This window comes from Delphinapterus leucas, chromosome 6, assembly GCF_059928025.1.
Source record: "Delphinapterus leucas isolate spDelLeu-1000000601 "Yukka" chromosome 6, BTC_Dleu_Yukka2, whole genome shotgun sequence".
Classification (NCBI taxonomy): domain Eukaryota; kingdom Metazoa; phylum Chordata; class Mammalia; order Artiodactyla; family Monodontidae; genus Delphinapterus; species Delphinapterus leucas.
The window spans coordinates 90,838,284-90,850,437 of NC_143134.1; the positions used below are offsets into that span (position 1 = coordinate 90,838,284).

The 12,154-nt window shown below is 50.8% G+C and overlaps 1 protein-coding gene across 5 annotated transcripts in view; it reads left to right on the forward strand.

Annotated features, from left to right (window-relative positions):
* The window catches only part of CCDC180 (coiled-coil domain containing 180), a 56,421-nt gene that overhangs the window by 28,053 nt on the left and 16,214 nt on the right, over window positions 1–12,154 (forward strand). For 4 of the 5 annotated variants that reach the window (XM_089913446.1, XM_089913447.1, XM_089913445.1 and 1 more), the window contains 10 exons: window positions 1,505–1,680; window positions 3,188–3,368; window positions 4,117–4,263; window positions 4,919–5,063; window positions 5,255–5,371; window positions 6,648–6,746; window positions 8,745–8,864; window positions 10,715–10,887; window positions 11,141–11,196; window positions 11,307–11,385. In XM_089913446.1, coding sequence (XP_089769572.1) covers window positions 1,505–1,680; window positions 3,188–3,368; window positions 4,117–4,263; window positions 4,919–5,063; window positions 5,255–5,371; window positions 6,648–6,746; window positions 8,745–8,864; window positions 10,715–10,887; window positions 11,141–11,196; window positions 11,307–11,385 — 1,293 coding nt within the window. The remainder of the gene's footprint in view (window positions 1–1,504; window positions 1,681–3,187; window positions 3,369–4,116; window positions 4,264–4,918; window positions 5,064–5,254; window positions 5,372–6,647; window positions 6,747–8,744; window positions 8,865–10,714; window positions 10,888–11,140; window positions 11,197–11,306; window positions 11,386–12,154) is intronic. The other variant, XM_089913444.1, reaches the window with a different exon arrangement.

The window sequence follows — 12,154 nt, forward strand, 5'->3', positions numbered from 1 at the left end:
TAGTGGTGTTCCATTGTGGTTTTAATTAGCATTTTCCTGATGAGTAACAATGCTGTGTACCTTGTCATATACTTATTGGCCGTTTAGTAATCTTTCTGTGAAATGCCTAGCCAAATTTTTTGCCCATTTTTTTTCTGGTGGATTGCCTATCTTATTTCTTATTAATTTATGTGAGTTATTGATCTCAGATATGAGTTTTTTATTAGTTAAATACATGGCAAATGTTCATCCCGCTCACTGTGCTTGCCTGTTTTGCTCTCTTAAAGGTATCTTTTGATGAACAGAAATCCTTTTAATAAGGTCCTAGTCATCAGTTTTTTTCACTAGGGTTAGGGTAATTTCTGTCTTATCTAAAATATCTTTGCTTGCCTCAAGGTCATGAAAATATTCTCCTGTGTTATCTACCATAAATGTTATAGTTTTAAACTTTCATAGTTAGATGTACAATTCAACTGGAATTGATTTTTGTTTATGTATGAGGTAAAAGTCAGATTCATTTCTTTCCCATATGGATAACCAGTTGACCCCAGGCCATTTGAGAAGACTCTCCTCTCTCCACGGCTCTGCCAGGCCTCGCATCACCACCTCCCCCGATTGATTACTGTAGCTTTATATTAAGTCTTATTATCTGGTGGTGTAAGTCCTCCAACCTTGACGTCCTCCAAGATTGTTTTGACTCTCCTTGGCCCTTTGTATTTCTATATAAGTTTGAAATCAGCTCATCAGTTTCCGAAAGAAGACATTTGCCGAGCTTTTAATTGTTATTGTATTGGATGTGTAGATACATTTGGAGAGAACCAACATCTTAACAATATATAGCCAAGAAGATCACTCTACATTTTAACGGGATGAGATAATAAACTGGGAAGAATATTTGCAACTCACATCTCAGTCAAAGGACCTCATGTTCCCAATACATAAAGAGATTCTAGAAATTAATAAGAAAAAAGACAACTACACACTAGAATGATGGACAAAAGATATTAATGGATAGTACACAGAAAAAGAAATTTAATAGTCTTAAACACATGAAAATATGCTCAATCTCAGTCATAATATGAGACAATTGTCAAATTCAAGAGTTTGACAATACATTCTGAAGCTATGGATAAATAGGAACTTTTATTCATTGTTGATGGGAGTTCAAGTTGCCTTGCAACAGAAGCAGTTTGGCTGTATCTACCAGATCCACAAATGTATTTCAGGCTTTGATTCAGTAGTTCCCTTTCAGGGAATTTACTCCTATAGAAATTGTTCTACACTTGACATATGTACGAGGTTATTCATTGCAGTCTTCTTTGTAAGAACAAATGGTTGGAAACCATCCAATGTCCTTCAACAGGGGGTCTGGCTAAATGAATGATTGTCCACCCAAACAAAGAGATACAGTGTAGTGGGAAATAAAATAAGGAAGAAGGAGTAGAAGGGGGAAACACTTTAAGCATCGGTGTGGAAAGATATCTCCCTGGTCACAATTGCTGACCCTCGCTGGTCTCTCCCTTAGGCTTCGAGCTGGCTTTTTTGAGCACTTAGAGAAGTGGTTTGACCAATGTGCCCTCAATGCCCGGGTCATCGTGGCCACCAAGATTAATGAGCTGGATTCAGAACTGGAGCTGCGTCTGCACCTGCACCAGCCAAGAGCCCAGCTCATTGAAAAGGACATCCACAACGTCAGGGCAGGTACTGCAGACCCCCGGTGTCTGTGCCGTTGCAGCCCTACATTCATTAGCAGCTTGTACCACGCAATGCTTAGCATGTTGTCATCACACGCTGGAAGATGTGCGTGAGGGTTCGTACCTCCCAGGTTGGCAGAGAAGGTTGTACTCAGAATCCTCATTTAAGGTTTTTTTTAAAGAAGGTGTTAGATGCTGAAATGAAGAGTATTGTCCTATTTTAGCTTTGTGGATCCCAGATATGCTCACACACCTGTCAGACACACACCTGCATGGCAGATACCCTAGAGGCAAGCCTCTAGTTCAGGAATCAGAGCTAACAGGTTCAACCTGTCTAGCTGTGGGATTCTGGGCAGGTTACCTGACCTCTCTGATCCCTTCCTAACCTGCAGAAGGCATGCTGTTGGTGGTAATTAATTCTCCTTGAAATGGTACAGTGAGGAATCATGAGCATCTAGCATAAGCCAGAACCTCCAAAAGTGGTAGCCATTATTTTCAGCTTATAATTTTTAACACTTAAAAAGACATGCCATTTCTCTCTAAGGCAGAGGGCTCCATTAATCAGAGGGAGGGCACTTTTATTTGGACCCTTCAACGGCTCCTGTCAGGTTTTTACTCGAGTCACACTTTAAGCTCCATTATTGACCCTGAAAGCTTCCAGAGAGCCTCCACGTGACCCCACCCAACCTCCTACTGCCTGGAGCAGCGAAAGAGTGTGGACTCCAGAGGCCCAATGCTTGTGGCCTTGGGAGACCAGCTTCACTTTTGGAACCCCGTTGTCCTCATATGGGAAATGTGTGCATTAATTATAAGTATAAACAAAGATGCTCCCTGAAGGCTGGTTTTCTTCCCCTTCCCTGGCTCCTGGGCCAGTGCATAATGTGAAAAACGAGGCTGGAGAAGCAAAGCCCCAGAATCCCACCATTTGTTTTTGGCAGAGCTGAGACCATAGCACTTCCTCCACTCCAGGCAGTAGGAGGTGAGATGAAATGAGCTGGGACTCTCTGCTAACTCTAAAGGCCTCTGATGGAGCTCTTGAAGTCCATTGTAACTGAGGCTCATTGGAAATGAGAAGCCACTGATATAAAGGGACACATGCCAACTGCCCAGCTTTGTGCTGGCTCTTTTCTCCCAGGCCTTCGCATTGAGATCCCTGCCCTCCCCAACACCCATCCCACCTGCTCCTGGGGTGGGAGGTGCTGTCCGTCTCCCAGGCTTTGTTCCCTTCTGCTGCAGGCAGGGTATCTCCACCGCAGGCACCTCGCTGATCACAGCCGGCCAGATCCTCCTCTCCAGTTAAAGACCCAGGGCTGTCTCATATTGGCCTCCCTGAGATCTGTGTCCATTCCCAGGCCAGGCCCTGGGGAGGGCAGTGGGGACAGGATAAGGGACTTTGGCCTGAAAGGTCCCTGCTCTGTAGCTGGCCTGGGAGAGGCACATCACTGTCCAGGAAAGCGCTGTCCTGAGTTGGCTTGAGATCCTGGAGGGCCTCATCTCCCCTTGTCCTTTTCCAGCCGAACTCTTGCTTCACCAAGAGCGGCTGGACAGCCACTGTGCGGGGGTGATGGAGACGCTGAGGAAGGAGAGGAGGATGTTCTGTCAGTTCCAAGAGGAGCAGAACATGAGGAGCAAAGACTTCCAGCGCAAGATTTACGACATGGAGCACATCTTCTTGAACGCCACCAAGAGCCAGAAGTAAGGGCACTGGGGGTCTCAGCTGCAGCCTCGTGGCCCTAGAATCCCCACCAGGTGGCTGTTCTCAGAGGAGTGGTTACCCCACCCCTTGTGGGTAATAGAAGGGTCAGGGTTTCCAGAAGGGTTTTCACCTCTTCGCAAGGGTGCAGCTGTGTGAAGCATCTGGCGGGGAGCTGGGCGCTGGGGTGGGGGGAGCAGCCAAAGAGAGAAAAGGGTGCCCGTGGTCAGAGTGCAGGGGTGCGGACGATGTGCCCTGAAACGTCCATGGTGGGAAGGGCCGCTCCTATCAGGGGAAGTCAGGAAGAGCTCCCTGCAGGAGGCCCTCGGGCCTGGGATGGAGAAAGGTGGGGAGGGGGCAGGGTTCCCCCGGCGGAGAGGAGCACTGGCCCGGCTCGAGGTGGGGATGCCCTGCTCTCAGGGCAGAGTGAGGGGTCCCAGGAGGCCCCTCAGGGGTTTGAGGTGAGGTGCCTGTGAGTTAGAGCGGGTGGAGGGAGGAGGGGGCGGAGCCAGTAGGACCTGGGGATTCTCTTAGCAATCTGGTGGCAGGGGCTGCCCTCTGGTCCAGCTCACTGAGAGCCCCACATGCACTGGCATCGTGAATTTCCTTCTAAGGCCTCTTTTTCTACCCAGAGAAGACAGGCAGTGGTTCTGGTGACCCCACAGCTGGGCATGGCATGTGGAGCTCAAGCCACCTTCCAGGCTGACCGCCCGTGCCCAGGTCACCACCCTGCCCTCCCGTGTCCCCCAGGCTGGTCACTCTTAGCAGCACTCTGCACCGGGAACTGCTCAGCTACGTCGACGTCGTCCAGCTGTCCCTGCGCAGCTTCCGCCAGTACCTGGAGGAGAGCCTGGGCAAGCTTCGCTACACCAACGTTGAGTTTGTCAGGCACTGCAGGTGAGAGCCAGCATCTGGGGCCTCTGTGGGCCACTGGGCTTCCTCTGTTGAGAGGTGGTCTTGTTGGCCTCTCCGTTTTTTAATAGGGACAAAATATCCGTAACATAAAATGATCCATTTTAACCGTCTAGGCGTCCAGTCCACTGGCATTAAGTACATCCACACTGTCGTGCTGCCATCGCCACCGTCCACCTGCAGCACATTTTCACCCTCACAAATTGAATCTAAACGCTAACTGTCCATTTCGCCCTCCCCCAGCCCCTGGGAACCACCATTCTATTTTCGGTCTCTATGAATTTGACTACTCTAGGGACCTCGTAGAAGTGAAATCACACCAGATTTGTTCTTTTGTGTGTCTTTTTTTTTCACTTAGCATGATGTCTTCAATGCTCATCCATGTCACAGCATCTGTCAGAATTTCATTCCTTCTTAAGGCTCCGTAATGTTCCATTGTGTGGATGTACCACATTTTGTTTATCCATTCATCTCTTGATGGAAATTTGGGTTGTTTCCCTGCTTCTGCCCTTGAGCTACCTGCATTTGTTTTTCCATGGTCTTGTACTTTTAATCTAAAGCCTTGTCAACCACAGTATTTGGATTGGGTGGAAAGGTTCAGGTCTGATCAGTGGATTTATTTCTCCCAAATTATTTTCAGATTGTTCTCAGAGGGAGGCAACTTTTCTTCTGAAGAAATTGACTCACTGTGTCATCGACTGGAGAAGGAAGCTGCCCGGATAGAGTTTGTTGAAAATTTAATCATGATCAAGATGGAGAAGATGGAGAGCGAGTACCTGGACCAGGTGAGCAGGCCCCACCACGACCTCTAGCCAGGCTCCCGTCATACCCGCTTACAAGGTGGTTGCCTTGCTCACTGCCTGATAGGCTGGTCAAGCCCCCTTTCCAACCATTAGCTGAGCCTGTCCCCCTCTGCTTCTAAAGTCCAAAAGTTCCAAATTAAGCCCCACTCCTTTACTTTTTCTCTTTCTTTCAGGCTAATGATGTCATCAACAAGTTTGAAAGTAAATTCCATAACCTGTCTGTGGACCTTATTTTCATAGAGAAAATCCAGCGGTTGCTGACAAATCTGCAAGTGAAAATCAAGTGCGAGGTAGGACAGATTCATTCTTCATCTGCCCCATGGGCCTTGATGTTTATCACACACACCTGCATGCCAGGCACTGTCCCAGGTGCTGGGGATACTGCTGTGGTCTCTGCCCCATGGGACTTGCACTCCAGCCCGGAAGTCAGAGATTAAATCGTAATAGTTTCTAACATCCACTGAGTTATTATGCACCATGCGGCCTGCCAGTGGGCTTATTTTGATTAACTGTGTGAGTCCTCACAAGAGCTGTGTGAGGCAAGTACCGTTCTTATCCCCATTTTAGAGATAAAGAAACTGAGGCAGAGAGTCATTAAGTGACTTAGGGCAAGAACACAGAGTTCTTAAATGGTGGAGCCAAAATGTGAACCCAGGTCTGACTGACACCAGAAATTCAGGCCTTAGACATGCCAGGCCCTCTGGGCTACAGAGGCCATGAGGGCTGCGTGAGGTGCGTGGGGACGTAGAGGAGAGGATTTCACCTGGACTAGGAAAGTGGTGTTTCCCAAGGCTTGATGGCGAAGGAAGAGCCAGCCAGGCAGGAGGGTGGGGAGCAGTGTCCTGGAGAGATCGTGAAAAAAATCCTGGGGAGCTGGAGCCAAGGGGAGAGAGAGCTCGAGCAGGAAAAAGTGGGGAGCAATGAGGCTGGAGCGGGGGCCGGGTCAGCAGGGCCGTGTGAGCTGGGCTCCTGGTGCTGGAGTGAGGGTCGGGGCAGTGGGGACAAGGGAAGGGTGCTATTTATTACAATTTTTTAAGCTGTATAATCTTGAAAAGTTTCTTCAAAAACATCACTTTGATGGTTTCTGTCTCCCTAATGTGTTGCCATTTTTACTTAACTATTCCTTTTTGGAGGAACATCTGGTGGGTTTCACTTATAATATACACAATGGTGTGTTAGACATGCTTGCACTGGAAACTTTGATGGTGTCCATAGGGTGCCTCCCAGAGCTGGAATTACTGGGTTAGAGCATGAATGTTTTAAGGCTCTTTGTACTTTCCAGGTGGCTTGTACAGACATCCCCTCACCAATAGGGCATGAGTGTGTCCTCCTAACGCCCTCAACCAGTACTGCAGGTCACCAGTTTTATTTTTAAAACTTACTATTTGACAGTAAAAAAAAGTCCTTTAAATTTGCATTGATCGAGTTTCTGATATGACTGTGCATTGTTCCCCCGATTTCATTTTTTCGGTACTTAATCCACCTCTCAGATAATGATTTGCGGAACATTTTCTTGATCAAAATAAGTATTCTAGAAACAAAACTCAGAACCTCTGGTTTTTCTAGGTTGCAAAATCCAATTTGCAAACAGATGGATTAAATTCTTCTCTGGAACAGCTTCAAAGCAAGGTGCAAATGTGCCGAAGCTCAAGGGGAGATGAAAAAGTAAGTGCTCAGTGGATACTAAGTTATGAATAGTAAAGATGCATCAGGCCAGAATCGTAAACTGGAAATAAACTTACATCTGTGGTCAAGATTTCTCCACCACCAGCGGGGCCTCTGAGCCTTCCTACTTAACCCCTGTTTTATTCAATGGAATTAAGGATGAGAAGAGAAACCAGCCATTGCCCCCGGCCCCTAGCACCTCCCAGGCAGGCATCTTGAGGCCAGTGAGCACAGGGGCTTGAGTCTGGCCTCCCTCCCCCTCTGATGTCACCAGGCCTCCCTCCCTGTAATTGGAACGCAGCCCTGGATGAATAACAGAGGCAGGACTCTGCCCTCTGAACAACCACCTTTTGTTCGATTTTCCTTTTGTTTTAACCATTGCACATAAATTGGTTACTTCCATTTTCTGTGTATAAGCTGTGAAAAGTCCAAATTGGAGCAAAGTCTGGGAGAAGCGAGGTTCCGGGTGCCTGCCAGGCCCTGACCAGCGTAGCGGGTCTCTGCGTGTTTACATTGTTGACTTGCTTGTTTTTCTGCCTCTAGTGCATGTCTCTGTCCCTTGTGCCACCTGCACCCTGGCCACTCCAAGTAATCTTTTCTCCACAGTTCAGCCAGGCACTCGAGAACCAGATGTTCTGGCCAGGGGTTCTGTCTTCCATTTCAGTGACTAAGTTGAGGTTTTATTGTTATTAGCACTGACAGGACATTTATTTTTCTATCTTTACTGCTTTTTCTTGCATAGTTACATGTGCTTGGTGAAAAAAGTTCGAACATCCACAAAGCACAGAGTGGAGGTCCCGTGTAACCTCTTGTGTTTTCGTGCAGATGTTTCTACACATACATGGGGGGAGCAGGGGAAAACCAGCTTAATCTGCTGTGACCGCTTCAGCAGGCCGTTTAGGGACAACTCTCTCTCTTCAGAGCAGAAGCATTTGCTCTCCCACATTTCCTCACTTCCTATCTGATGTGTCAGGGCAGTGGGCAGGGTACCAGGGGGCTTGCACAGACCCTGGCATGGGGTGGGGAGCATTTGCTTGAGCGGGCGGGTGGTCCTGTGTTGGCGGAGGACACTGGTTGGACTCACCTGCCGCGTGGTCATCAGGAGGCGGAAGCAATGCATCAGGTGCTCGGTGAAGGCAGTGGGGACCAGGGAAGGGTGTGCCCAGGGCCGTGTGCTCAGTGCCACGTTAAAGAAGACCTTCTGGCTGCTGGGTGCAGAAAGGCAGGGAGGCAGGTAGGAATGAGGCAGAGCGCCAAGACCGAATAGTGTCACCACTCGAGACTCCGGCAGGGACATGTTCCAATCCCGGGGTTGAGCAGGGGGGGAATGGGTGGGATTCAGGGTGCACTGGAAATGAAGGGAGTGGGAAGAGGCCAGGCGCCACCTGGCCTGGGTCACCCATTAGGTCAGTGAGCCATTCAGGGAGCAATGTGTGGGGACCACTGAGCGCTGTGCGGGCTGCTTGGGGAAGGTGAACATCCTCACGGGTGCTTCCCTGCCCCCTGCAAGGTATGGTCTGTGGGATTGTTGCTCTAAGGGGTCATGTATTTGACGTATTCGATCTGATAGCCAGATCACCCTCCAGAAAGGCTGTGGCCATTTCACGCCTACACGCCCTCGCCATCTTGGGCCAAATATTTCCTTCTACACGTAGAGCATTAGAACTAGAAGAGATCCTAAGGAACATACTGTGTCCCCATCACACTGATGGGGAGACTAAGTAGAACAAGCTTAAATCATTTGCCCAGAACAAACCCATAGAACCAGGAATAGAACTCCCGATGCCCCATCAGGGAAGGATCCACTGCTGCAGTGGAGCCACCTGAGAGAGCCAGCCCAGGGCTCCCCACTCCCACAGGGCCCTCCCTGCAAGTGAGGGGCCTCCATGGAGCCAAGAGGTGTCCTTGCCAGCCAGCCGGTTCCTGCAGTTCACATGGAGTCAGCCTGCCTGCCCGCAGCCTGCTTCCTGTGGCTTTTTTCCTCCATGTTCGCTCTAGATAGTGACCACAGAAGACCTCCTTGGCCTTGTTCGAACTTGGAAAGAAAAACTGAGCCAGAGGATTCAGTATCTCAACTGCAAGCTGAACATGGTATCTGTGACTCAAGTGGTCCTTACCGTAAGGAACGGGATGGGGTGGCCATGGGGAAGAGCGGCTGAACTGTTGGGTCCGGGCTCCCAGGAAACCCGCAGGGCTCAGCACAGCCCAAGGCAAGAAGATCTCCCAGGCCACTGCTGGAAGTCAGGCCTGCTGGGATGCCTTGGAAAGGCCACAGGCTGTGGAGTCAGATCTGGGTTCAAATCCCAGATGGGTCACTTCCCTGCACTGGTCTCTTAGGAGGCCCCTCGCCTCCTGGCAGCACCTCCTCCCGCCGTCAGGGCCCACCAGCTCTCAGGGCAGCCTCACCTCTCAGCCTCTTCCTTCCCACCCGCTGCCATGAGCAGCCACCGCCTTCTCTCCACCCCACCCCCATGGCCTTGTCCAACCCCCCGTCTCTTGCCCACGTGGCTGCCCTTATCATCTCACTTCCCCCCATGATCCATTCCCAGAGCTGCAGCCAGACCTCATGTTGGACAAGGCTAGTCTTCCCGTGTCACTCTCCTGCCCTTGCGACAAAATCCAGACCTTTTACCTAGACCTGCGCAGCAACCTCCTCCAAGGTCTGCCCTCCATGGGCACTTCATTTCTCTGGCCCCCGTAAGAGGTCTCTTCCCCCAGGCCTTCTCTCACCCCCTGGTTTTGGTGGCATGTCCCACTTCCCCATGAGCCCACAGACCATGCAGTGAGGTCTCCCTTTTAGGAGCCGTCTCGCCTAGACGGTGTGCCCCAAGAGGGCAGAACCTGTCGCCCTCACCCCACCCTCTCTCACCAAGCTTTAAACACCAGAGGTGCTCAGCCAGCTGCCAGAAGGGCTGTGACAGAGCCGATGGGAGCATAAGCGGACACCCCTCAAGTTCTGCTCTGGCCACCCTCAGGCCCTGCCTCACACTGCCACGCTCTGAACCAGCCCTTCCTTCTTTGGGGAGGCTCTTCCCGCCGTGCCACTAGTGCTAAGCTTCCATCACACCATCAGCACTGCGCCTCACAAGGTGAAACTTAGGGGTCCAGCTGGAGTCCTTCCCTTACAGTGCTTACAGTCTAGCACTGAGCCAAGATGCAGGATAAAATAGGGAGCAGTTCACCTAAGCACTCGTGGTGGGCCACCACTCCCACCCTTTCTCTAAGGTCTAACTCGAGGGGGAGGTGGCCACTCACTCATCCATGTACTCATTCTCTCGTCCGTTGGTCAGAAACACCACCTGGGCACATCTACGGGTGGCCTTACAGGTCCATGACCCTCAGCCTCAGGGAAGACGCTGGAACTTCCCCTTCATAACACTGGCCCCATTTTTTTTTTTTTTTTTTTGCGGTACGCGGGCCTCTCACTGTTGTGGCCTCTCCCGTTGCGGAGCACAGGCTCCGGACGCGCAGGCTCAACGGCCATGGCTCACGGGCCCAGCCGCTCCGCGGTATGTGGGATCTTCCCGGACCGGGGCACGAACCCGTGTCCCCTGCATCGGCAGGCGGACTCTCAACCACTGCGCCACCAGGGAAGCCCTGGCCCCATTTTTGACCATTTATTTGTGGTCAAATAAATGTCTTGTCTCTCTGACCAGACTGTAAGCTCCAGAGGGTAAGGGTCACATGTGGGCTCTTCACCCTGTGTCCCATACCCAGGTAGAGGCTTGCAGAAAGCAGGCACTCAAGAAACATTTTTGAAGCATGCACGTGTAAATGAATGAATGAATGAATAGCCCTCTAAGGTAGATATGATCACTGCTACTTCACGGAAGGGAAAAGGGAGGCTCAAAGAGGTCAGGCAGCTGGCCTCCAGCCACAGCACCTGGGCAAGGTGGTGCTGGGACGGGAACCCAGCCTGCCTGCCTGCCTGCCACCCACACAATCGGGCCCTGATCTTTGGCCTTCAGGACAACATCCTGACCAACCTGGTGGTAGAGAGTGACATCCTGGTGTCTTCAGAAGCCCATGAAGAAGAGGCCAAGGTAGACGTGGTCACCCCCGAGTCCTTCACCCAGCCAAGCCGCATGGGGAAGTCCCTGATTGAAGACCCAGCTGTGGAGGTGGTCAGGAGGATCCTGCAGTGAGTGGCCCGGGTGTGCACAGTGGGGCCCTGAGCCTTCGGGAGCCAGCCCCCATGTGAGCCCACCCTTGACAGCTGTGACCTTATGCGGGGGCTTCTCCTCTCAAAGCCTCAGCTTCCTCTTCTGAAGTGGGGCTCACGATTGGGCAGACTCGCGTGGCATCGTGGGCTAACTGGGATAGTGCCCAGTGCCTGGCCTGAGCCGTGCTCGTGGTCACTGGGGAAAAGCTCACATCCTTTCCTTTGGTTTCAGATTTCCTGACTCCAAATGTCCAACCCAGCAGTGTGACAAAGAGCGGTCCCAAACAGGTAGCGGCAAACAGGTCTCAGGGCACCGGTGGTGGGGCAGCTGGTGGTGCCACCCGGCCCCACCTCACCTTGGATTCTCTGTTCTTGTCCTGGGTGCTTGTCACCCAAAGGCTTGAAGCGACTCCGGAGCCGGGCAGAGAACTCCGTGAAGAAGGGCTTGTCCACTGCCAGTACCACCTTGGCAGCGAGGTAGAAAGGCTAGGCTGCCTGCGATCTCCCCGCCTCAGACCCCACCCCGCCACCCTTTACCAGACCATGTCCTCAGAGTGCACCTCCTGTGCTCGCAGCCCTGACACTCCAAGGGACCCCACAAGGGGCCGGCTTTGACACCGGCTTTAGACTGGTCTGTGCTCACCCCCGCGCAGTGGCTTGGCTCGCATGGCCTCCCACCCTGGGAACCTGTCCGGGAGTTGGGTGGTTTTCCATGGTATTGTTTGGCTTCCTGGATTGCCGCTAGAAATAGCGATCTGTCCTCCTGCAAGTCAGACTTCCACAAGCCGGCTTCCTGAGTTTTTTATTGTAGCTAAGGGGTTGGTGTCCTAGGCAGGTTGTTGCAGCTTATGGGCCAGAGTTCTCTACTTACATATGGTCCAGCTGTTGTCCATTTGCATATTCAGTCTCTCAGTGGTTACGAATGAAGTACATGTTGCTAGGGCTGCCAGATAAAAATTCAGGATGCCCAGTTAAATTTGAATTTCAGATGAACAACACGTATTTTTAATATTATATATGTGTGTCCCAAATATCGCATGGGATGTTCACTAAAAATTTCTCATTGCTTATATGAAATTTGAGTTCTTTTTAAAACTTTATTGTTGTATAGTTGATTTACAGTGTTGTATTAAGAAATTCAAGTTTAACTTGTATTTTTATTTGAAAATTTGGCAACCCTACATGTGGCTCAACCTAGTTTTCTTTGGGTCCTCACCACAGAAAAGGATACAGATTTCTGGGCCCG